Source organism: Haplochromis burtoni, unplaced genomic scaffold (genome assembly GCF_018398535.1).
Source record: "Haplochromis burtoni strain Fernald_Lab_line unplaced genomic scaffold, NCSU_Asbu1 Contig_3, whole genome shotgun sequence".
Taxonomy (NCBI): Eukaryota; Metazoa; Chordata; class Actinopteri; order Cichliformes; family Cichlidae; genus Haplochromis; species Haplochromis burtoni.
In genome coordinates, this window is record NW_024582364.1 from 1,316,076 (window position 1) to 1,342,537 (window position 26,462).

Consider the following 26,462-nt stretch of genomic DNA (forward strand, 5'->3'; position numbering starts at 1 on the left):
GTCAGACAAGCTAACACAGAGAGACAGACGACCGTTTGCACTCACATTCACACCTATAGCCAATCTAGAGTCACCAATTAACCTAACCCCACTAACTGCATATTTTTGGAGTGTGGGAGGAAGCCAGATTACACAGTGAGAACATTCAAACTGCCCACAGGAAGTCCTCGGTCTGGTGGTGAATTTGAACTTTGGACTTTCTTTCTGTGAGGAAACACCACCGCAACACTGTGGTTCTGAATTAAATGCAGAAAAGCAGCACCGAAGTAAGAGGTGATAATGGAGCGAAAGCACCCTTACACAGATGAAACTCATTCAAAGATTGGTTACATTCTACCAGGAGTGGGGTTTGAACCCACGAGGACTGTTGTCCATTGGATCTTAAGTCCAACGCCTTAACCACTCGGCCATCCTGATGGATAGCTTGCTGCTCATGTACAATTATTATATACACGGCCTGCAATACCGGCACACCCGACGCTACAAACGTCAAGGCTCAAACTGTGGAACGTGTACGATCTTACACTTTACGTATCTTGGGACTATTATTGATTCAAGATTGAATTTTGACTCAAACTGTGTCAAAATTCAGTATGCAGTATTCAGTATGCAGTATGCAGAGAGGGTTATCAGTGTTTGTTGTGCTTGCAGAAACTGCCCTCCTTTTACATTAAAAAGGTAATTATGACACTGTTTTATAGATGTTGTATTGAATCAGTTTTATCTTTTTCTTTGGTGTCATGGTGCAGCAGTCTATCTTAAAAGGACAGGAACAAACTGATGTAAACTGCGACCTGGTCAGGGAAGCTGATTAGTAAATCGCAGCTTAACCTAGAATCTCTGTATATCAGATTCTTGAAGTAGATGGCCAACTTCATCTTAAACAATGGCTCACACTAGAGCAGGGCGATATGACCAAAAATATTTATCACGATATACATTTGAAAATTTGTGATAACGATATAACTGACGATATAATTGACACTAGACAAAATACTTTACAACTCCACAACTTTGTTAGTGCAAAAAACCCATCAATGTATTTTCACTTAAACAAGCAGCTGTTTTTTATCTGCATTAAAGTTATATAAACATGTAACAGTGCAAATTCCTGTCTGACAGTTTAACCAAAAGGCGTTTCCAGTGGAAACTGGCCGACATATCCTCAGCATAACCATGTAAAATATCCACAAAACTTAAAAAGAGCTTATACACACACAATACGGTAATATTATGTTGAAGCACAGTACGTATCACTCCGCGAGGCTCCGCCTACGATAGCCGTAATGCTCCCACAATCCATCAAGCGGTGCGGCTTCGTAGCTTAGCAAACATTTGACAGATTTTCGAGCGCCGTGTACATGAAATCGTTTCGAGGTCAGTAAACACAACCAGAGTTCATACATAAGGCACACGGGGTTATAAGGGGCTCTGTCGATTTTCAGAAAACTCAAAGGATTGATTTTAAGTGTGCTGTATTTTCCAAACAACACGGTAATAACGACGGCCCGCTAGCATGCTCTACCAAAAATAGCGCTTTGTTGTGTATCTGACGGGGGAAAGCTGAACCAGTTCCACCACTGAAGTTGCAGCATTTTTACAAACCAACTCTGGTTCATCCGTTTCATTCAACGATCCGCTTTCGCTCTTCTCGTTCTGCGTCGCCGCCATGTACGTATGTTAACAAAGGCACTGTGCGTGCGCGTTTTACCCACATTCTATCGCCATATTTCATTTTCCTATCGTTGCCCGACATTACACCGGTATTACCGTGAACGGTATGATATAGCCCAGCCCTAGCTCACACCCCTTGTTTGGGGAATTTAAGTTTCCCTTCCCTCTGCACAGAGGTTTGCAGTGTTACAAAAACACAACTTAGTCCCAGCTGCTATTGTTCATCTGAATAATTTATAGCAAGTTGTGCTCACATCTATTCCATTTATTTATGTATTTTGAATGGAAATCTGTTTATTTATTTTAGCATTTTAAGCTTGCTATAAATGCTATAACTGCCTCCAACTGCCATCCATGTTCGAGTGACTTCTCAAAGAGAGCACAGGCACCCAACTCTCCGAGTTCTGTCTGCAAAACTGGAAAATCCACATTTTTCTGCTGATATCTGAGAGGTCTTCTTGTGAATTGTACTTTGCTCTGTGACTGTCTATGCTAGAATTCAAAAATGAAAAGAGATGTATTATGAGAAGAGGAACTGCAGGTCCAAATAATTCCATGAACAGCAAGAAGCAGGACAGTGTGTTGTGGTCTGCACAGAAATTTGCAGTCACAGGTGCAAGAAGGCTTATCAGTAATACCAGCCAAAGGTGTCAGATACTGCAGAATGCATGGATACCACATACAGCCTTCTGTTTTGCTTTCTACGTCCTAAAGGCAAAATGAAACTATTGTGATATTTTGATCCGAAACAAAGAACAGGCTTGCTGTAATGTTTCCCATCCCCTTATTTTTCACTTATCTTTGAGGCACTGAAGGATATAAGCTTCTCATAAGTTAACTGTATTTTCTGGTACTTGACTAAATCCTGATAAGTCAAGTGTTTAAATCTGGTCATGAAGTTTTACAACAAAGGGAGCCTGCCATAGATCATTTTGTTTAGTGACTGATGTTTGAGTTTTATTACAGGGTTCAGCCTCAAACTAAAAAAAGCCACAAAATAGATCCATTTAGGTCCAGTCATCACCATCTTCAGGGTGAAAGTGAATCAAACTGATCATTGTTACGCTTTGAGCCCAAGATGCCCTTTTAAGATGTGAAAATATTTTGCAGCCTTCTGCCCCGGAGACAGCACGCCTGCCACAGACGAATGACGCTGCAACAAGCCATGACATCCCATCCTAAAACAGTCTTCCACCCCACCAGGCCACTGCCATCCTGGGAGGTCACCAGAATGCCAGTCATTCATTTCGAGCCTCAGCATGTGTGCCCCCAGCAAATAGCTGCGTTCCTCTGTTGCTGAGGCTGCAGATAGCATGTGATCTGATGGCTGGCTTTGGCCAGCAGCACCGTGGAAAGAGAGAGAGAGGGCTCTGTGTCTGTGTACAAGCTCAGCAGCTCTGAAAATGTACCAGGGGCTTTCCATGGTCGAGAAGCAATGAGGGGAATGCAGGCTGGGGATGCTGAGAGGGGGTGTGTGTGTGCGAGGGTTCAGTAAGGGGTGAAAAGAGAGGATGAGCAGGTAGATGATGGACTGGCTTAGCAGTGTGAAAAGCATTGGGTGTGATGGAGTGATAGGAAGCTTTATTTGAGCCCTTAGCTCTAAGTTAAGCAGAGCAGGTATTTATAGGTGGCGGCACTGTGGTGAAGTGATTATTGCTGCAGCTCCACAGAAAGAACAAGCCCGGCCTTTTGTGTGGACCTGTGCTTCTTCTCACAGTCCAAAGACGTTCACATTAGGTTTACTAAGAATTCAAAATTGGTCCTAGATGGAAATGTGATCATCAGTGCTTGACAGTCTTTCAGCCCTGTGCTCAACAGACCACCAGGGTGTACACCACCTCTAACCTCATGACAGCTGGGATAGGCTCCTCCCCTGCACGACCCTGAATTGGAAAAGTCATTTGGTTAATAGACAGAAAATGGAGGTATTTATGGAGTATGGTTTCCCAGCATAAAACGTGGTATAAATTGACACGGCAGGTGTCTGAGGCTTAATGCTTTTCTTCTCAGTGCAGATATATCATGTCCGTTTACTTGCTCTTCATATTCTTACAACTGGCACAAACGAATTGTGCAATAAATGTGGAGTTTATTCAGTATTGTGCAACACTTCACTGCATATTGGGTAATATTAGACATTACGCTACCAACTTTGTCTCTCACTGAATACCTTTGGCATACTTTATTAGTTTGTGGTTTAAAAACACGATTTAGTAGTTTCAGAGTATTTTTCAGAGTATTACATGATAATTATACTTATTATTATTGTTGTTGTTGTTGTTTTCTTATAGTTTTAACTTGTGGTTTTTTTTACATCTATTTGTTAAGTGCTAGAATAAACCTTAGCATAATATATGTCTTATCCATATTTTAGCATTTATTCCACAAAATGAGAAATATTTTCTTTTAGAGGTTTAATGTTTAAACGCGTGTCAGAAGGGAAATAAGACCTAATTTGGTTTATAAAAATAAACACATAAAACCAAAATTGGATGGGGAGTAAAAGATAATCTATCTGAAGTTGTTTTGGATGGTACTTCATGATTTTAGGAACTGATAGGAATGTTGTGTTATTACAACTTCCATTAAAGAGATAAGGAAACAGTTATCACGCCTTCACTGTTAACACATATCATAAAGATTTTTTCAAGGAGTTAACTCCCTCTGTGGCAGCTTGTTTGCAAATCAAAGAATTTCTAACAGTATCATCCATTATCTACGTGATGACTTTCAGCTTTGGCATTACTACCAGTAAGTGACGATGATTCAGCTGTCAGATATGTTAATGGTAGCAACTCCAGGCCTGGACGTGTCTGCTGACACACAGAGGCTGTATTGTGTTGACAAAAAGAAGACCATTGTCTTATTTTGCACAGAAAGTCTATTTTTAAGGCTGAATGGAGAAGCGAAGGGGGGAAAATATCTCCTCCTGTGATGAATTTAACTGGTCAGAAATATGCAATGGAAAATTTTTGACTCTATTTAAACTTGTCATACTGTGCATTGACCCAGATAGACAAAGCTGTGAGCATCAGCTGTGCTTGCACTGTGTAGTTTATACTCTCTCTCTCTCAAAAAAAAAAAGAAGGTACAATCTGTAACATGTTTGTCAGGCTGATTGAACGTTATTACGTCTGTCTCCATTATGTACATATTTACCAAGTCTTTCAGCGATGTGGGCTTAATCATTTGAACAAAAACAGACTTTTTAATCTAATCCTAGCTTACATTCACGTTGCTTTACTTTGGAGAAAACGTCATTCCTCCGTGTTTCAGTTTATAAGACCGAACCAGGTGATTACTTAGCTGTAAGAATCACTAACATTTACTATATAACACCTAATTGTGAATGATCCTTTAGAATGAGTCTCAAATATGTCTGCTTCTTTAAACCTCCAACCAGCTGCGCTCGCTTGAATTTACTTGGAACAAGACCTTTAACTTATAATGCCATTTTCTCCAAATGTGCCATATGACACTGAGATTATGTTTGTGTTGTGATGACCTTGTTTCAACTCCTAAAGGGCTTTTTTGGAGGCCTGGGAGCTCTCCCTGTTGCAGACATTTAAGAACTGGTGTCTGTAATTATAGTTTGTTCAAGTTTGGGGAAAATCACGTAAATCTAACTTTGAAATTCTTTAGATAAGCCTTTTTATCCCAGAGGTTTTACGGGAATTTATATTTTCTAAACGTGAAGGCAGCAGAGTGAACTGTAAACATAACGTGATTTTCTCACAGCACTGCGAGTTTAGGATCAATATTCACTCGCTTTTTAACTCCGAAATGTTCTGCTGTGTTTACAAGTTTGCAGCAGACTATGTGTATTTTACTCACTTACGCTTGACTCATGCTTTATAATGGAGTTTTTCAGTGTGCTGAACCAAAAATGTAAAGTTGTGAACCATAAACAAAACAAAGGAACTGTGGCTTTCTCTCAATTTCTCATGTAGCGATTTAGATTACATCTCTAGTCCTTTGTGGCATTGGTAAATCCTGCAGCGCTGCTCTCTAATCTCCTGATAGCCCTTCTATTGGCAGGTCTCACCAAGAGCTCAGTAACACGTCCAGGCAGCTGTTTTGAAGCATCTATTCAAATTAATGATGAGAATGACATAAATGATTATGTCAGATTATGGATATAGTAACCAAAGATATTTTGTAATTACAGTGTGCAGCCACTAATCCAGCCAGGGGGGCTGATAAGCCGGTGTACTCCGGTGTACTTGCAGTTCCCAAGCGGGACAGATAAATGGGGAAGACTGCATCAGGAAGGGGATCCAGCATAAAATCTTTGCCAAATCAAACAAGCTGATCATCAAGAATGAGATTTCATACTGAATCTGCTGGAGGTCAGGTTAACAATGACCAGCTGTGGTGCTGTTGGTTAACAGGGTGCTAATGAAAACTCCTTCTGCTGGTGTAGGACAAAGGAAGAAGAGAGAGAGAAGGAAAGGCAGGACTGTGGAGGTGAGTGTGGTGACTATGTGAATGTAGGGCTCATGACTGGTAAAGGAAACAAACTTAGAGAGCCAAGGTGAATGTACAGAGGGGGGATAGTTGATAGATGAAAGATGTTGACTATGTAGTGAATCAGGGCATGCAGGAAGATGCCATGGATACGGTAAGATGGAGATAGATGATCTGCTGTGGCGACCCCTAAAGAAGAAGATATGCCTGCCACTACTCAGAATGGATGATAAACTGTGCATGCTTTATCACTGGCTTGCCTTGTGATTGACAAGTTGAGTGTTTTTATTCTGTGCTTAAGCATCTAAACTAACATTCATATACTCAGACGAACACTCTGGGGGCACTTCAGGGATCGGTATCTTGCTCAAAGGTACAGCAACATGCAAACTGGAGGAGTTAGGGATTGAACAACCATCCTTCTGATTGGTAGATCGCCCTCAGTTTCTTAAGCAGGGACAAAGGTGTCTCTGTGCACTAAACACATAAATAATCACTCCTGTTAAACTTTCTGCTGAAGGTAGGTCCAATGTGTAGTTAGTGAAAAGTAATGTTGTGTATCCATGGACTGGTCCAGTGATTGTGAAATGTACAACACTTAGACCCAATCAGACACTAGTGTACTTCTAGACCAGGGGTCTCCAACTCCAGGCCTCGAGGGCTGGTGTCCTGCAGTTTTTAGATGTGTCCTTGATCCAACACAGCTGATTCAAATGGCTAAATTACCTCCTCAACGTATCTTGCAGTTCTCCAGAAGCCTGGTAATGAACTAATCATTTGATTCAGTTGTGTAGACCCAGGGTGAGATCTAAAACCTGCAGGACACCGGCCCTCGAGGCCTGGAGTTGGAGACCCCTGTTCTAGACCCAGCTATTACAATGGCCTCCTCGCTTGTAGTACCCAGATTGAAACCCATGGGATGGCAAAAATGCTCAGCTTGAGACTTCCCAGTGGTATCTTACTAAGCAACAGGTGACTCAATTCTTGTTGTGTATAGGTAAAAGGATCAGCTTATTAGCAAGTTGCACTAGCTGGAGGAGCTGAGGGACATCTTTTAGTATAAATGAGACAAAACATCACCCCCTTTTCACCCAAAGTGAGTGCTCATGTCATCAGTGCTTTTAATTAAAAGAAGTCAGGCCATGAGTATTTTTAAACAAGTTCAATAGATATTATTTTCATCCACAACACTCACACGAGCAAAAAGATAAGAGCAAACATTAACAGCAAACATTTTTCACTGGGTGCAGCACGTGTCACCAATGGCCAGCTCACAGTGTGCAGAGGAATGCCCAGCATCTGTTCCCCTTCTTTCTCCCCCATATAATTCTCACTCAGGAGGAGTTAGTGATCACAGGAGACTCTGTTAGCACTGCTGTCCCAAAGCAAGAATGCAAACAGCCGAAGCGCTCTTCCAAGAATCCCCAGTTGAGGACATTTCTGGAATGTCCTAACGAGCCTTCTCCGCTGTGTTTACAGTTCCAGACCGATGGAAACCCTGCAATCTGCCCCACCAGCATATCATTATCTGGCCTCCTCAGGGGACACGCAGAGGAAAAGCAACAGTTTGAGAAGTTTTCTTCATCCTAACCAAGGGTTCAGATGTTTTCAGAGCTGACCATACTACTCTAAACAGAACAAGCGAGACAGAGATGAGATTCAACCACACATACTGACTTCATGAATTTTAATAAATTGCTGCAAACCGCTTCAAATTAGTGAGACAATAAGTAAAAATAGCTGGACGCCCAGAAGCATGTCAGTTTTAATTCTTGTGTGTCGTGGTTGCTCAGCATGTTATCTGCTTTGTGCACAGGAAAAAAGAAATGGCATTGTTTCAGTGAAGAAAAAAGGGCAAAGAAATCATTGTTTCTGACTTAAAACCACTATTAGGTTACAGCTTGAGCATCACTCAAAGCAGGAAGGAAAAGTGGCCGTGACATTTAACTAAGAGTGGAAACTTCATGTCAGGAGGGAGAAAGAGGCAAATTTATTTTGGCAAAATTGGAGAGGCATGTGATACAGCTGCTTGTGTGTGTGTGTGTGTGTGTGTGTGTGTGTGTGTGTGTGTGTGTGTGTGTGTGTGTGTGTGTGTGTGTGTGTGCATGCGTGCATGCGTGTGTGTGAAATATAGTGTTGTGATTTACCTCAGAGAATATCAGAAAACAAATAAGACTTTTTGACTTTAGACTGCTCTTATGCAACATGGGAATGTTGGACTGAGACCAAGATCAGAGAAGTTGAAGTAACAGAAAACATTTATATTTACTCTAATCAAACAGATGTATAGTAAGTACTCGTGAAGTTTTTCACATAATAAACTACTTATGATATCACACAGAGGACTGAAACCTGTCAGGTTGCAAGTTGTGCCACTGGTATCTTAAATGAATTTAGACAGTCGTGTTATTTTGTAGATCCACAGTGTTAGAGTTGATTAAGTATTGATTTAGTGTGAGTATTATTAATACTTAAATAATATTATTGGGTTATTATTGGTAATGAAACATGTAAATTGCAATTTAGTGTTTTAGCTGGTTCATGCAGACATTTTTTAATCCATCCATTCATCCATCGCTCATCCAATTCAGGGTCCCAGGGGGCCTGTGACAGGTGGAGTACATGCTGGACAGATTGTCATTAACAGTTCCCTATGAACAAGCACTTGGAAATTGTGGGAAAAAAGAACTTCCTGCAAAACCAGTGTGGAGTAGAGGAAGAACAAGTTTTAAATGAACACAAAGCCCCTGAAGCCACCAACGAACAGTCATTGGTTTCGTTGTGGTTAATGTAAGAGCCGCATTTTGAAAGAAGAGTTTCTATAACAGAAAAATATCATTTCTGTTACTCTGTTATCGATCTGATTCGCCTGTGGGAATGAAGTGCAGCACCACTTTTAAAAAAAAGGTCAGCCATCTAAAAATGATTATCCACACTTACAAAAGCCCATGTAGTCCACAAACAAGCTCCACATAACAGCTTTACCGCTTACAGGATCAAAATCATGAAGAGAAAAACTCAACCACAGTTGCAAATGTAATTGACTTCTCCCTCCATTACTGTCATATCTCTTGAGTGCTAGTCTTATAGCTACCCAGCTGTTGTGCATTTAAATACATGTATAACTTTTTATTAGAACCTTCTGCTTTATGCACTCATAAATCAGACGTTTTTCCCTGTGTGCAAAACACAGTAGAGAGTGAAGGATTACATTTCAGTGAAGAAAAGGGAAGTCTTTTCTCTCTTTAACTAGCTCATATGTGGTGAAAAGTAGACCCTCGGCTTTAGATTTAACCAAAGAAAGGACAATATTTAACTTGTTTAATATATGTGTGAACACTGCGATCACTGGCCACTTTATTAGGTACACCTGTTCAACAGATTGTTAGTGCAGATATGTAATCAATCATTCACATGGAAGAACCTCAATGCATTTAGGCATGTAGACATCGTTACAACAACCTGCTGAAGTTTAAACTGAGAATGAGTATGAGGAAGAAAGGTGGTTTGAGTGATACTGAATGTGGCATGGCTATTGGTGCCAGATTTGAGTATTTGACAAACTGCTGATCTACTGGGATTTTCCCACACATTCATCTCGGCGGTTCAAAACAATATCTGAAAAGTAGAAAATATCCAGTGAGCAGCAGTTCCCTGAGTAAAAATACCTCGTTGATGCCAGAGATAAGGAGACAATAGCCAAACTGTTTTGAGCTAATTGGAAGGCAACCGTAACTCAAACAACCACTTTTTACAGTCAAGGTATGCAGAAGAGGCTCTCTGAAAGCCAGAGGTGGGAAGTAAAGAAGTACAAATACTTTGTTGTGGCACTTAAGTAGAATATTGTACTGTAATTTACTTGAATATTGTTTTCCTGACTATTTTTTACTTTTACTCTCTAAACAAATATCTGTACTTTCTACATTTTCAAAACAGGCTTGTTACTTTTGGTTTAACCCACAGGCCTTCAAACATTAAACCGATTTAAGTCTGAACAGTAACACATGAAAGGCAGTCCTGTTCGTGTTTTAATCACCAGAGGATGTCATATTTAAAAAAAAGAGATCAATGAGGCACAAGCCTTTGCTAAAGTCAGGGGTTAAAGTGGTTCGTGTTGTCTTTTTTCTTTTTCTTATTTTACTTCAGCATCTCGCTGAAGAGAAGAGAGAAGGGAGGGAGAGGGAGAGAAAAGAAAGACGCTAACTTCACTCAGAGATGGAGAAAGATAAGAAAGACAGGACAGGAGGAAATGAGGTTAGATTTAAAGGTAAGGACTACTCAGTGGTGTCTGATACACTGGAAATGGAAGTTCTCATGCTTTTAAATCAAATATTAGGTCGGTTTATGTGACATTTTGGCAAACTGAGGTAGATTAACTGTTTTATTTAAAGGTTGCATGAAAAATACTCACATACTTTGCTGTGTTGTAATGGATTTAAAGTAAACATCAGTGTGTGTGACTGTTACGCAATGGCTGTCTAGTATAAGACAGCATAAACAGGTGAACTCATGAAACATCTGCTTACACCTTGTTAAATTCAGATGTATAAATCTGTAAAGAAGAGCAGCTGATACACAACTGATACATTAAGAGCTCTCAATAGAAATCATTGTTAGTTCTTTTCCTCAGGCTGAGCCATTAAAACTGGTTTTAGAGTTCCCCCACCCACCGAATCCCACTGTAACCCCTGACTGTACACATTTTCCTGTTTAGTGGCAAAGAAAATAGAGCTTCGTTTTTTTTAAATTGTCCTACTTTTTCTCTGCTTACTCAGGTTGAATCATTTAGTAGAATGATTCAACCTGAGTAATTTTTTTTATTATTCCCATCTACTGATACTATTTTATTATTACATTAATACATTAATATATCACAAGGCTCAGTTAGCTTTGCACAACAATAGCTAGTAGACATGTCCTCCAAAAAGCTGCTTTTAACTTTCTTTGGGTACATTTCAGAGACTGTACTTTTTCACTTTTACTTGAGTACTTTTCAACACTAGTATCTTTACTCTTACTTAAGTACAGAATGGCTAAAAAATAAGAGTTTGAGGCAACAGTTTATGTTCTTAAAACGGACAATGAAAGATCAAAAAACATTGCCTGATATGATGAGTGTTAAAACTTTTGTTCTTACATTCAAATTCAGGTGGTAGGGTTTTGGCCTAAGCTTGAATACGTCCTGCTTTGCATCAACAATTTAGCCTGCTGGTGGGGTAATGTGTGGCACACATATTGTGCCCCATTACACCAAATGAGCATTGTTTAAATTGTCACAGCCTACCTGAGTATTGTTCTCCTCCCTTTATGACCACAGTGTGGCTACCTTCTGACAGCTGCTTCCAGCAGGAAAGTTCACCATGTCTCAAGGCTCAAACTGGTTTCTTGAACATGACAATGATTTCATTGTACTCAAATGGCCTCCACAGTCACCAGATCTCAGTCCAATACAGCACCTTTGGGATGTGGTGTAACAGGAGATTCTTATCATTGATGTGCAGCTGGAAAAACTGTGTGATGTTATAATGTAAATATGGACCAAAATCTCTGAGGAATGTTTCTTTGTTGAATCTGTGCATGTAGACTTAAGACAGTTCTGAAAGAGACAGGGGGCTCAACTTGGTACTAGCAAGTTTTACCTAATGAAGTGGTCAGTGAGGCAGAAAATCAGTAATCAGAGGGCAGAGCTTACAGTCCTAGCAGTCCATACAAATGAAAGACAATGAGCGTTTGAGATTGTAAATAAAAATGCCTGTGGGGAAGTTAACACCTATCAGAAGATAAACTATGGGTGTTTAGGTCTATATAAACAACTATGACCCACATTCACGTGGGTCATAGTTATACAATTTTAGTTTAGTCATTTAAAAGATTGCTCATTACTCAGTGTGTTAAAATGGTTTCTTTTATTCGCAGTGGTGCTGCTGTTACTCAGGGTTTTAAAGAAGTAGCACATTCTGCTCCGAAGTTTCATGCCAAACCTGAGCAGGGCCCCTTGCAATTTCCTGCCCATAACAATAGTGCGAACAAAGAGCGAAGGGTCATGACTGGAAGTCGCAGAGGCTTCAGCTCTTTAGACCTGGACTGCCTTGGCCCAGCAGGGACACACGCTGGAAAGCTGCCCACAACTTTAACTTGTCCAAAGAGAGAGGATGCCCAAAGCGTGGGAATTTCACTTATCATATTTTTTCAAAGAATTCCTGGCCTGTGATGAACGTAGTTGTAACAGGATGCGTGTGTTTAGACAATTTAACCTTTTGACTTCACACTGACTGACACAGAAAAGTGGGTGTAGACACGATTCTTGCGCCTATTTGTTTTTGTAATCATTGCTCAACCACTTTCAAAAACGTAAAACTCTCATCTGAGAAACATCCAGTCTTGCCAAATAAACGCTAAAACATTCCCATACAAGTGTGATGAAACAGTGACACAATTACAGCGGCTTAGAATAAAGAAACATCTTTAATATTTGTTTAGCTTGGTACCAATAGCGAAACAATGGTCCAGTGTTTGAGGTTTTTGAGAAGCAGACATAATAAGGCCATGACCTAAGCCTTAAACAACACATTACTAATACTCCAGATAACGTCTGTGACCTCTCCTCCTCATTAGACGTCATATAGGAATGCCGTGAAGCAAGAAAAACGGTATGTAAAACTTGAGAAGAGATATGATGCAGCACAGGAGATGAGACACAATCAGACCATTATAACACAACACTACTCAGTAGATAACAGACACACCAAACATCTGTGTGATTTTACACAAAAATATGACTTCTTAGCAGATTTCTTAAATTACATGGAAAATTTACATGTAATCCTGTTATTTAAATTTTGGGCATGAATATTTCTTGAGTTCGGTGGCCTGAGGTATTTTCAGTGTCTGAAACAGCAGAAAATGTTTCACAAACTCACCATGCACCTTTCGTAATGCTGATTTTACAAGTCACCAACAGTTACAGCTGTGACATAAATAGAATCAACAATAGAGTATCTCCATCTGAAATCTATTTTTGCTGTAATGTTATCACTTGTATGGGGAAATGGTGCCTTAGCCTAAGATCAAATCTCGGCAGTCCCCACTTCGCTACAAGCTCAAACATTGTTTTGTGGGAGAAAATAGCCTACTTCCTGCTATCATGCTGAGGTGAGAATTATGTTCCCGTACAAAGCCTCAAAAACAGGTGGGATCCACCTAGTGGCGAAAAGGTGTTTTTTTCCCCCCCCTGGACTGAAAAGCTCTTTGAATGTTTCATCAGTTTCTTCCATGTGGTCTTTTATGTGGCTTGCACCCACCCCCAGGAGGATGGTGTGTTAGTAAACCTCAAGTAAAAACATTACTTACACTGTAAAAATTAAGATGGAAAACCTGCAGCAGTGCCAGAATTTGACATTCTCAGGCATAAAATGTTTCTCGCAAACTTTTTCTCTTCTCCGTGTCAGATATTTACTTGCCTACAAAGGCACAGAGGCCTCAAGTATGCAAGATGTTTCATGAACTATTTGGAAAGCAGGCTGATAAATAAACAGAGCTGTACATTCACAGATCCAACCACACACACACACACACACACACACACACTGAAAAGAACATGTTTCTCATCCTCTGTTTTGGGTCTGTAGGAGCTCTGAGCCATGGCAACCGAATACCGAGGGGAGAAAAATTTGCCTGGCTGAGCTCCATCCTTCTGGCAGTCATGCTAAAACTCATGAATAGCATGACAAAAACAACATTCCTCACTGAAGTGATATAGTCCTGAAGGAATTCCTGTTAAATCGAGGCATTTCTCGGCGTGCATACCTCATTGTATTGAAACCATGTGGCGTAACGTGTGAATGTAAATTCAACTGCAGATCCAAAGCAGTGAGAGAAAATGACTTTGGGCACATGCAGACATTTACATTGTCTGTTTTTCTTTGTGTTTCACCACTGTGCATGTGTGCATGTGGGTATTAATTTACTATAACACACTTTCTTCTTGTATAAGCACATCTGTCTGTGATTTGCAGGGAAAAATAAGGTGCGGAGACTTGAAATTATCATACTATTGTCTAGTTTCCCTGTGTGTATAAACACATTAAAGTACAGCACCTGCGGTTCTTTAGAGCCAAAATGCACACACTTGTGTGTATGCAGATACGTATGTGCGTATGACGAGTCTGACAAACAGTTGTTAGGGTCAATCTGTATGAGCAGAGATATCAGTGGCCCATTGCCATGTCTCCCACGCAAGTGCTGAGTCGTGAGGTTAGTATGCAGGGAAAATAAGACTGAGAACTAAAAGATTAAAGAGTAGGCAAAGCATTACAGAAAGGCTGGTATTGGTATTTAACTATGTAACTACATTTATTTTATCAGTTAAGACCAAGAGTAGCTAATGCAAGAGCAGCATTACAAGCTAATTTTGCAGCTGTAACTTGTCACAGGTCCAATGTTAAATCAGGAGTTTCAGGCCAGTGGTTTTATTGCACAGTGCATATTTTCCATCAATAATCACAATAAAGCAGTATGTCATCAGAGAAGTGCTGGTTGCACTGAAATCCATGGAAACTTGGAGGCAAATGGGTGCATACACACAGCACTGAGGTCAGTGAGCTTGGCTTGGGTTATATACACTCAATGACCACTTTATTAAGTGCATTTGATTAGGCAGTATTTGGCTGGACCCGTTTTGTTTTTTTTTCCTCAGAACTGTTTTAATTCTCAATGGCACAAATTTAGCAACCTGCTGGAAACATTCCTTTGAGATTCTGGTCCATACTGACTTGATAGTATCACATAGTTGGTGCAGATTCGTGGGCTAAACATCCATGATGTCTCAAAGAGGATCTATTGAATTGAGATCTGGTGCCTGTGGAAGCCATTTGAGTACACTGAGAGGATTGTCATGTTCAAGAAACCAGTTTGAGGTGATTTGAGCTTTGTGACATGTGTTATCTTCCTGGAAGCAGTCATAGAAGATGGGTATGCTGCAACTAAGCCAACAGCAATACTCAGGTAGGCTGTGATGTTTAAACAAGGTTCAACTGTTCATAAGGGACCCAGTGTGTGCAAACGATGTCCCCCAAGCCATTTCACCACCACCACCAGCAGCCTGAACTGTTACATGGCAGGCATACAAGGCAAGAGGGATGCATGCTTTATTGTGGTTTACCCCAAATTGTGACTTTATCCTCTAAATGTTGCAGCAGAATTCGAGACTCATACGATGAGGCAATGTTATTCCAATCTTTTGTTCAATTTTGGTGAACCTGTGAATATTGTAGTCTCAGTTTTCTGTTCACAGCTGACAGAAGTGGCACCTGGTTTGGTCTGCTGCTGTAGACCATCTGCTTCAAGGTTCACCGTGTTGTACATTCAGATCTTCTACATACATGATTAGGGTTCAACTATCCATTTCTATACATTTCATATTATGATTTATTCTCACATAACCTTTCATATTTTTTTGGGTGGAAAACATGACGAAAACGTGTATGAAACATTCAATCAAAAGTCACCGAATTGTTTTAACAAGCAGTGAGAAAGAAGCAAATAATCATCACCCATATTTAGTGAGCTCATTTTAATCAGCTACACACTGATTTCATCATTGCTGATTTACAGTGTTGCATTCCTGGTTCTCTGTCACTGGTAGCATCCCTGAGAGCCTGGAAGAGGACGAGACATGTTATGGAAAGCCCACTGTAAGATGCCATCAATGGAGCTCTGCTGCAGTGAAGAGAAGAAAACACAATAGGATTAACTGCTGAACACCTATTTGTCTATTTGTCATAGATTTAGTAACATATTAGGTAAATATAAATCCTTTAATCAATCAATCTGCCATCTATAATGCAAACCTTCTTAGAGTTCACTGTAACTCGAAAATTTAGCTTCTGAATTGTAAATTATTTAAATAGTCAGCAGGTAGGGGCTAAAAACAGAGGCACCCAAATCAAGACTGTGAGCCCAGTGAAGCCAAGAAGAACTCACACATCTGTACACATCTGTAAAACATCTGTACACATATTTCAGGCCCAAAATCACAGCTAACAACATCAGGACAAGCTGCTCCAAATCGCCTAATGTTTTGTCCTCGGTGCTTTTTGTTTACCCCGACAGCTCACTGACTGTCTCTGTGATAAGGAAACAGTCATCTTGTGTCTGACGTGAACTGTTGCACTCTGCCTGCATCTGTGATATCGACATGTAACTGATCTCCACTCACGTCTCCCAGGATGGAGTCCAGTTCATCTTTATGGTGGATGGGCTCAGAGAGGGAGGCGCTTTGATCATGACTAAGTGTGTTTTGAGCCAGAGGTGCAAGCTGAAGACAAACACACACAGACACACACACAGGAGAGATTACATAGAGTATTTGGTGGTATTAAGATAATAAAGGTTGTAAATTCTTTTTCAAGGTGTGTACATGTGGAGACACACCTGCCCGCCTCTGGATTCAGCCTCTCTCTCAGCAGAGCTGCCCCACAGTCTGGAGCAGGACAGGCAGATGGACCTCCCTCTTAGAAACACACAAATGCTTTGAGTGAACATTTCCGTATAAGGTTTCTCTCAATCAATATGTCATTTCTGACACAGGAAGCTGTTCAAACCCTTCCAGCTGGGAAAATAAACTGTTTACATGAAACTTGGGGCCCTAATTAATTAAAAAAGGGAAGCTTTTTCTTCTTATTGCTTGGTTTTAGTTAATACTGTGTTTTTAATCAACATAAAAAGGAGGCACGAGAGCTTATCACATGGATTCGGCTTTAATTTGTTGTATCTGTGTTATCGTTGTGTAAAATCATTGTGAACCTCGCTCACATTGCTCACTACTCAGCTGCAAGGGCTCCACTTACAATCCATTAGCCACCATTATCCCAAGAGAGATTATTGAAAGCGCACACCCTTAATGCACACTGGTGGTCAATACCAACATACAGGAAGTTCTCAGAGAGCCCCGAATGTTTTTTTTTCTTCTAATGTAGATGATGCTGAGATTAGGATTTCAGGAGCTCAGGGGAAACGCTCTCTGTCATCTCCTAAAAATCTTTCTTCTACAGTCAGAAGAAGAAATTAGTGGTTTTCTTACTTGGAAAAGTGGCAGTTTACATGGAAATGCTTCAGACACTGAAAGCAGTGGTTCAAATCTCCTCCTCCGAGGTGGCAAATACCGCACACCTCCCTCACGCCAACCAGCTCTCCACCCGAGCACTGGAGACAAATTTATACATGCATCAAGTGTGACTATTTTTACATGTTGCAGAGGCGTAAAAAGGATGAGGCTGATGGAAGCTGAACTGATTAAAAAAAATGGGTGAATGATGAAGAAGGTCACCTGGTTTCTGCCACCTGATGCACTCATCGTCGCCGTAACGCTTGTGAGGGAGGATGACAGCGATGAGTAGAATGAGACATCGGTGATGGAGTTACTGCAGTTTGTGTTTGTTTGCTGAGGATGAGCTGAGAGAGCCTGAATGCAAATATTTAGACTATGATCAGTTCTAGAAAAAGCATCAGTGTTTACCAAAGCCCTTAAAACTTTTTTTTGTAAATAAGTCTTCAAGTTTTACTGTGACTTATTATCCTGAACTACGTAAATACAAATTACTAAAGTTGGAAATACCAGACAGGGTGTGAGAGCCATGAGTTTTCTTTTACACATGAAACGTACTGAAAATATAAGTTGCTATGAGCAGAAAGATTCTCACATTTAAAAATGACCACACAGTACTAGTCAGTACTAGGGGTGACTCAGGGGCTTGGGCCGCTGCTCACTTCTTTATGTTTTTCTCACAAGACTCCCAGACTTTCTAGGAATTTTTGGTGGTCTTGAGCAATAGCTCTCCAGGCTTTCCGAAGGTCTTTTAAAGTTTTCTTCAGCTGCTTTTTGTTTACTCATTTTCAGTCTAGTCACATAATTTGTTCATTTCTTTTGCTGAATCTATGAAAAATGCTGAAGATAGCACATTTTTGCACCAACAAGATGATTCCCCAAAAGCTACTAGCCAAAAACCAGGCATATCTCAGCATGGTGCGCAGTGTGTCCTTAAAAAGAAATCAACAAGTGGAGGACAAAAGAAAAAATGTCAGGCCCAAAAAACTATCTGCAGCTGATGCAAATGGTTTCAGTGGCTGTCAAGAAGCAGTTCTTAAGGAAGGGAAAAAGAGAGGTATGCTAAATAATTTTTTTTTTAAATGACAGAAAGCCAGAGACCACGGGTGTCCTGGAGTGATCCAAATCTAAAACGTCTGGTTCACATCATGTACAGAGGAGGTCAGGATAGAGGTACAACAATGTGTCTATAGCCATCTGTAAAACACAGTGGAAGCTCTGTCGTGGTTTGGTGCTGCATTTCAGCTAGTGGTGTTGGGAATCTTGTCAAAAATGTTGAAATCTTGAATGCAGAAAGGTAGCAACAGATTTTGATCCAATATGCAGTGCCATCTGGAAAGTGTCTGATCGAGAAAAGGATAATATTTCATCATCACAATGATCCCAAACACATTGCCAATGCAGTGAATGCACACCTGGATTGAAAAAACACACAATGCAACATTATCAGTCATGGATTAGCCAGACCAGAGCCCGGACCTCAGTATTGCTGAAGCACTGTGGGATCATCTTGACAGAGAACAGAACAAATGGCAGCTAAAATCAGAAGAAAAAAAACCTTCAAGAAGAACTTTTGGAGAACTATTCCTGAAGACTACTTAAAGAAAATACCAGAAGGCTGGCTAAGAGAGTTCAGACTGTGTTGAAGAATAAAGGTGGTCATACCAAATATCGACTGCATTACTGCATTTCTATGTGTGTTTGCTCATGTTTTAACAAATTGCTGAAACCATTCCCCATTTTCCTAGCAAAATATAAAGAAATGAGGGTCGTTGAAGACTTTTTCACAGTACTGTAGGTTATTCAGTGGATTCAGTATGTGCACATTTCCTGCTTCCTTCCTTCAGGAACTTACTTGTAAGGGTAGCTGTGCTTTCTCTTTTTTCACCCTGTGTCCACGGCACCACTCACACTGCCAAGAGCCACTGCAGATAATGTAAAGTTATAACCTCTTTCTCAAAGCAAAAAAAAACATCTCGGCACACCGGCACATTATTCTTCACCTTGGTATGGACGAGAGTGGAGGGTCAAGGCAGGCCAGATGAAAAGCTCGAGGGCAACCGTCACAGCAGATCAGCTCCCCTCCATCCTTACACACTGTACACTCATCATCATTGTAATGAATCTAAACACAGGCCGATGAATGTAACATAGATAAGCAGGCACCCACATTCATATAAAGCACAAGCAACTTTAGTTAAGAGTGAGGGGATTACAGCGTCTACCATGCGTGTGGCTGTCTCCACCTGGTGGTGAAATGTGCTCTTAGCAGACTTGGACTTTGATGCATTTGTCTCCTCTGACGGACCCCCACCAGCTTTAATGGGCTCTCTGGTGGCCCCTGTTAAATGACAGTGGGTTTTAAAGGGGAAAATCTTGCATAAAGGTTAAAGCTTAGTTAGGTCTGTGTTTTCACATTCATAGTTTGATGTTGCTTCAGTTTTCTGAAAAAAAGAAGTTCACATATTCATTATATGACTTACCTTCCAAACAATATGCCTGCATAACATGCACCTTTTCTTGGTTATCATGGTTGACTGGGGGATCCGTGGAGGGAGCCGAGAAGGAGGAGGATGAAGAGGGCAGGTGGACTCCTCTCTGGATTGTGGAAGACAGTACTTGCACACCTGAAGCAGAAAATGGGTTTGGTTATGTATTCGTGGTATAAAAGTATTTAATATATTTATTTTTATGATAATTACTGTTTTCAGATGGCAGCTTGGAGCCAGGAGCTTCACTCTTCACTCTGTAGAGCTTCACTTTACTTCCTTAAACAGAGTAGATAAGACCTTATAATGAAGACAGCACAGTCATGTGCGTTTTAGAGTATTCCAGGTTAATTCTTTGTGAAGCCTATGTATCTTTTGATTGCCAAAATAAGCCTATTATGCTTTGCTTATTTTTTTGTCACATATACTTTAAAAATAGTGGATACTTATTTTAAACATGCTCCAAACACTCTTCAGAGAGTTTTTGCTACTCTTGGAAGAAGGGATATCCTACCAACAACTCTGGGGCTGAGCACAGAAGCCCCACCCACCTGTAGTTCAAGACTTCTGGAGGCGGCCAATTAGAAGATGATTAGGGTCAATAAGGATTATTTGAGCTAATTAGAAAAGATTTGTGACTATAGTTAAGGGTAGCATGCAGAGAGTAAGGTGGAGGCAGAAGACCCCTAAAGGGAGCAGCTGATTAAATGAATCACGGAAAATGATTCTAATCCAAGAATAGAAAAATGGGATGGACGTAACAGGTCCTATTTTATCTTGTAAAAATGTGGTCTGCAGTGTCTGATGGTAAATGGCCTGTATTTGTATAGCATTTTGCTAGTCCCTAAGGACCCCAAAGGGCTTTACACGTTCAGTCATCCACCCATACAAGCTACATTGTAGCCACAGCCACCCTGGGGCGCACTGACAGAGGCGAGGCTGCTGGACACTGGCGCCACCAGGCCCTCTGACCACCACCGGTAGGCGACGGGTGAAGTGTCTTGCCCAAGGACACAACGATCGAGACTGTCCAAGCCGGGGATCAAACCAGCAACCTTCAGATTACAAGGCAAACTCCCAACTCTTGAGCCACAATCGCCCCTGACAGAGAACAGATACAAAGCAAGTGCAGTATGGGAGATGACCTCCTCCATCGGTTGTCTTGGCATGATACTGTGACCGCTGGGAGCTCGGTTCTCGATCCGCATGGCTCCTCTTCTTACTGTGAGGAGGTTTGTGACCTCCAGATGGTCTGTTTTCATGTTTGGAACCTGCAGTCTCCCTTCCTGTCAAACAAAATCAGCAACAATGTAAACCATTAGAATCTAAATGTGACAGAAAATTGTCCCGAGAGACTGTTTTCAGCTCTGGTGCAACAGATGCAACTGAGGTTTTATTGCTTTTGTAAATTAATAAGAAAAAATAGAAGAAAAACTGAGGAATGTCTGTTTGTGCTGAATGTTATTTGACACTGGTACTGTACATCATCTTTATTGACTCTAAATAAACAGATAAAAAATCTAAACAAGAATAGTGAGCACTAGAAACTATTTATTTATATTTCTCTAATTCACATGGGTTCAAAAGTATACCTACAGACCAAAATACATACATATACTCACCTATTAACTGGTTGACTACCGCCACTAGTTCTCTTTGCCGTTTAAAAAGGATTTGTTTGACAGCACTCATTGTGTTGGCAATAAGACTGGAAAGTCCAAGGAACTCAGTGAAAATCTAATAAGGAGACTATTAGATTTACACAAGTTGTCTTTTGCAGCCATTTTTAAACAGCTGCAGATTCCAAGATAAATTCAGACAATTGTACATAGGGACAAGTTATTCAGGTGTGACCACTTTACTAAGGTCTGGCAAAAGACAAGACAAAGATTGAGCTACTTGGCCATAGTGACAAGAGGTATGTTTGGAGGAGTAAAGGTGAGGCTTTCAAACCTAAGAACACTGTACTAACTATCAAGCGTGGTGGTGGCATCATGTTCTGGGGCTGTTTTGCTGCCAGTGGTAATGACAGATTTCAAGAGTGGATGGAATAATAAAGAGGAGGACTACATCCAAATTCTTTGACTTCACCTCAAATTGGTACGGAGCCCCCCAGGGGACATGGGAGAAAAAAAAATTGGGGAGGAAAAAAAAAAAATTAGGGAGGAAAAAAAAAATTAAGACGGACTTTTGCGAGATCTCGCAAAAGTATTGCGAGCGCTCGCAAAAGTATTGCGAGATCTCGCAAAAGTATTGCGAGATCTCGCAATAAGTATTGCGAGCGCTCGCAAAAGTATTGCGAGATCTCGCAAAACTCCAACAATGGCGGCAGCTACTTAGTTGTAATATTACTCTTTCTGGGTCACAAAATACACTTTTAAGATATTTTGAGGCGTGAATGTAGTTGTGTAAACGTCAGATACCTGCTCGGTTTACAAGACATCACATATTTGCAAAAGAGCTCCGAGGTTTTTGGAGATCTGACACCCACTAGCTCGAAGCTAACGGGAGGTCGAGACCTACTACAGCCGGGAGGAACACCGCTTTCCCGGCACATCGTGCCTCGACCTCCCGGTCGGCTTCGAGCTGGCGGCCACTAGCTCGAAGCTAACGGGAAGTCGAGACCTACTACAGCCGGGAGGAACACCGCTTTCCCGGCACATCGTGCCTCGACCTCCCGGTCGGCTTCGAGCTGGCGGCCTCCGAAGAATGCGGCTAAAACTTTTGCGAGATCTCGCAATACTTTTGCGAGGCTCGCAATACTTATTGCGAGATCTCGCAATACTTTTGCGAGTCTCGCAAAAGTATTGCGACGCTCGCAATAAGTATTGCGAGCGCTCGCAAAAGTATTGCGAGATCTCGCAAAAGTTTTAGCCGCATTCTTCGGAGGCCGCCAGCTCGAAGCCGACCGGGAGGTCGAGGCACGATGTGCCGGGAAAGCGGTGTTCCTCCCGGCTGTAGTAGGTCTCGACCTCCCGTTAGCTTCGAGCTAGTGGGTGTCAGATCTCCAAAAGTCCGTCTTATTTTTTTTTTTCCTCCCTAATTTTTTTTTTTTCCTCCCTAATTTTTTTTTTTTCCTCCCTAATTTTTTTTTCTCCCATGTCCCCTGGGGGGCTCCGTAAATTGGGAATTAGATTGTTGAAACTTGGACGTAATTAAATTTTCCAAACACACACACAGACACTCACTCACACACAAAATGGTTTTAGCATAGATAAAAACAAGCTAACATTAAGATACTGACCTTCCAAAATTCCCAATAAATTTGTGGGCTAAGCTTAAAAGCCACCATGCCAGGAAACCAGCCAATTTTAATAAAATCTTCCAAATTTGCCAAGAGCACCATTCAAACATCCCATCAGAATTATGCCAGATGGCTTCCAAAAGCATCTGGTCGAGGTGCATCTTGCTGAGGGGCACTTAACCAAATATTAATTGGGGTGTACGGATCCATATATTTGAGCCTGTGTGAATCTAACATAAAGTAAAACTTGTGCACTCAATTCTTGTTATTTTGAAGTCACAATAGATGTATGTACAATCATTCCACCGTGGGAGAACAATAGTTTATTCCTTAATAGGAATCATGAACTTATCGTGTCAATCACCATGACAAAATGATTATGACATTCATGCCTATAACAAGTGTATAGATGTAGATTTATTTGTGTGTGACAAATGTTTTGTCGTAAACTGTGTGTCACATACGGGAATCCAGGTTAGTGAGCAGGGTCTGCAGCCTGGGGTAGCTGTCCAGATTATAGTCTTTGGATAAGTTGTTCAAGAAGGCCTGGACAGTGGATCTGCTCTGCTCCAACACCCAGGACAGGAGGGAGTACATGGCCTTGTGGATGCCTTCTCTAGCCTCTTTCTCCAGAGTCTCCTATAGACACATTAAGTTTATGAGTTTGAAGACTGAAAGTTCAGCACTGATATCCTTTAATGGAAGCAGCCCGATACTTGCTTAAAGTAGCATAAAAAAATTATTTCAAATCAAAATTAAGGTTTACACAATTAATACGGATATCCAATCTCTGTTCAGTTTCTTACCTTCAGCAGCTGCTCTGTGATGATGTTTTTGTCCGCCAAACCATAGACCAGGGGGAAAGGGTCATCCACAGCCATAGCGATGTCAGTTCGCAGCTCCCTCAGCAGCGAGCGGAGGTTTGTGTCCCTAAACGCCTCGACTCTTGACATGATCTTCCTTTGTGTGCAAGTGAGAAATGACTTGACACGGTCTGAGACCACAGATGAAGAATTTCAGATGTGGGGGGTGTGTCCCTCACAGGGAAGGTGCACTGCTTCATGCTGACTGCATACAAGCATAAGCCATATCTTAAAAACTCCTGTATTTTTTTTCATCCTGTGTTTGTGCTTTTAATAACGCATCTATGACTCTATGAAAAAAAATGAAGCTACCAGCCTTTCATTTCTGAGACTTCCCTCCAGGGAGGCCAGCCCTGGACCTTTTGTCTCTTTTGAGTTCATTTGTCCACTAACAGCACTAACGGCCTTCATCCAGGGGAATACCTGTCCTCTTACATCAGGAGAGCAGAGTGAAGTGACCTGATGTGCGACAGTTTTCTTCTTAAAAGGTTCTTTCCACCTCAACTTCCCCTCACCTGTCAGGTTTTCACACACTGACTCACCACAGGGAACTCCGCATTAGTGTGATAATTATGACTTCGCCACAGACAGGAGAACATTAACACTGTAAACAGTTTAATGACTGACAGACTGATTGCATGACCGGTAGCCTACTATGCTTTATGCAGTTGTTATTCTGTTAGTTTGTTCCTCCAATTCTCATTATTCTACTAAAAAGGCCTAAACAAAGAGGAAGCGGTCTCTCCTCCAAATACACAAGAGAATGGTAAAATAAAACTCATCTAAGGTTAAGGCTTCGGGCTTGTCATTTACTAGAGAGCATTTGCCTGCAGTTTCCACTAATTCAATTTCATGTCATGTAAATATCCATTAGGTCTAAATGCTAGAGTATCCAATTACTTTAACTCATAAATAAGGTTAGGAAACAACTGGGTAGCTTGAGAAATATGCTCACTAAGTCCCTTAGTTCACTGCAAAGCCAAAGCCAGAAGATGGCCAACTAAGTTAAGCATTAAAAAAAGCTACTGCTTTAGTAGCCAAAAAAATCATCTGTGGTTTGTGTGCCAAACCATATGAGATGGAAACGGTCATCCAAAAATGTGACAAGGTCAGTATAAAATCTCCCGCAGCGAAGAATTCAAGTCTTAGATTCTTTAAAAGTTTGTTTGTAAATGAGATACAGAGACCTGAGGCCTGTATTATGAAGCAGGGTTTAATCTTATCTGGGTGACTTCAGGATTAACCCTGAGTTTACAGTACTGTGAAGGTGGATCATTTCTTACCAGGATATATGGTAATGGGTAAAGTGACTTATAATTAATATGATATGCTACCTGTAGTTTCAGGTTAGAGATCAACTAGTACCTAATAGCTGCTTTTAAACATTGATTTAATGTAATACTTTTTATAATCCATCAGGTTCTCCCATGTCTTAATGATTGAGCTGCTAATATTGATGAATCTGTTAACTTACACAATCTGCATTTTCACCGGCTCTCATTCCTGGAAAAACTTTATTAATATTGCTGCTCTTTTCCAGTCTTACAGACTAAAGCACTTAATCCACATACTGTTAATATGATATTACTCTGGGTTTTTTTTACTCTCATACACACTGCTGTGTTGCTTTCAGACTTCATATTTTCTCATCTGTTTCATCTTCCTTTGAAAAACCATCTTCATTGATTGCCAATGTTAGGCTAAGTGATTCCAGATAATGGAGAGACACCCTGAGTATGGTGAGCTAATGCGTAATACAGGCATCTGGAAGGGTCTGAGATTATACTGGTCCAGTCTCTTATTCTCAGAGACTACTTTTGTTCATTTTCATTTCATAGTTGTGAGGAAGTTATGAATGTTTTCATGTTTTAGGAATAGTCCATAGTTTGTCTCTTTTCCAACCAGTTAGCTAATTAAGCTAAACTGTAGCTAAAATGTCAATTGAGGTTTCCTATGAGGTAAAGCAAATATAATTTCAATTTATGTCACCAGGCAATGTCACAAAAGGGTACTCATAAAAAACAACAAACTGGTGAGGCTACACTATTTAGTGTTTTTTACTTGATTGTTAATGTTGAGAGTTAGATAACAGCTAAATTGGCTAGCTACCAGTTAACAACTGATATCTGCATAAGACACATGAAGTGCTCATTAGATTTTCATATTTAGTCATTAAAACCACAAAAACCTGGTACACAACATAACTAAACACTAAATATTGTAAGTAAATGCTGCATACCTAAGGTCCAATTGTGTTCATAGCTTAAACTTAGATGCTATCAGTGTCTTAGCGCAGCGGTCCCCAACCCCCAGGCCTCGGACCGGTCCTTGAGTCGTTTGGTACCGGCCCGCGAGAGTTGAGGCTCAGGTGTGAAATGTATGGTTTTCAGGGTTTTTATCGGTTTTCAGCGTTATTTTGTTATCGTTTTTATCGTTAACTCGGTTTTCCTGGGTCTTTTCACATGTGTTATGAATAAATCTTTCTATTTAATGTAACTAGTGTAGTGGTTTAAACCTGCTTGTGCAAACTCCCAACAACTTGCCATATCTCACATTTTCTCAGAAAAAAACAGAAAGTAAATAAAATAGAAGAGTAGATAATTGTGCTACCAGGTAAATGT

The 26,462-nt window shown here is 40.7% G+C and overlaps 1 protein-coding gene and 1 non-coding gene across 3 annotated transcripts; both read right to left on the bottom strand.

Moving 5' to 3' along the window:
- Nucleotides 1-334: 334 nt before the first annotated feature.
- On the bottom strand, nucleotides 335-417 carry trnal-uaa. The gene has a single exon. It is a non-coding gene; the product is annotated as a tRNA-Leu (tRNA).
- A 14,140-nt stretch (nucleotides 418-14,557) lies between these two features.
- Nucleotides 14,558-26,219, bottom strand: aire (autoimmune regulator). Of its 2 annotated transcripts, XM_005912797.3 has the most exons (14): nucleotides 26,081-26,219; nucleotides 23,785-23,938; nucleotides 23,443-23,617; nucleotides 20,880-21,020; nucleotides 19,948-20,013; nucleotides 19,729-19,872; nucleotides 19,471-19,586; nucleotides 19,249-19,370; nucleotides 19,101-19,170; nucleotides 17,468-17,602; nucleotides 17,222-17,343; nucleotides 16,573-16,651; nucleotides 16,358-16,456; nucleotides 14,558-15,858 (listed from the first exon to the last, which is right to left on the bottom strand). In XM_005912797.3, exons 2-14 carry the CDS (start codon nucleotides 23,929-23,931, stop codon nucleotides 15,775-15,777), a joined length of 1,500 nt encoding a protein of 499 aa, XP_005912859.1. In that variant the 5' UTR covers nucleotides 23,932-23,938; nucleotides 26,081-26,219; the 3' UTR covers nucleotides 14,558-15,774. The 2 variants fall into 2 exon arrangements, with proteins under 2 accessions (XP_005912859.1, XP_042074960.1); XM_042219026.1 differs by having other exon boundaries at nucleotides 14,558-15,855; nucleotides 23,785-26,219.
- Between the last annotated feature and the right edge of the window lie 243 nt (nucleotides 26,220-26,462).

What these genes read in the sequence shown, in the direction of transcription:
- aire (XM_005912797.3), bottom strand. Translation starts at nt 23,931, where the DNA reads ATGTCAAGAGTCGAGGCGTTTAGGGACACAAACCTCCGCTCGCTGCTG. An exon ending in TCACAGAGCAGCTGCTGAAG is followed by an intron (nt 23,618 to 23,784) that starts GTAAGAAACTGA and finishes ATGTGTCTATAG; the next exon opens with GAGACTCTGGAGAAAGAGGC. An exon ending in CATCAGGTGGCAGAAACCAG is followed by an intron (nt 17,344 to 17,467) that starts GTGACCTTCTTC and finishes ATTTGTCTCCAG; the next exon opens with TGCTCGGGTGGAGAGCTGGT.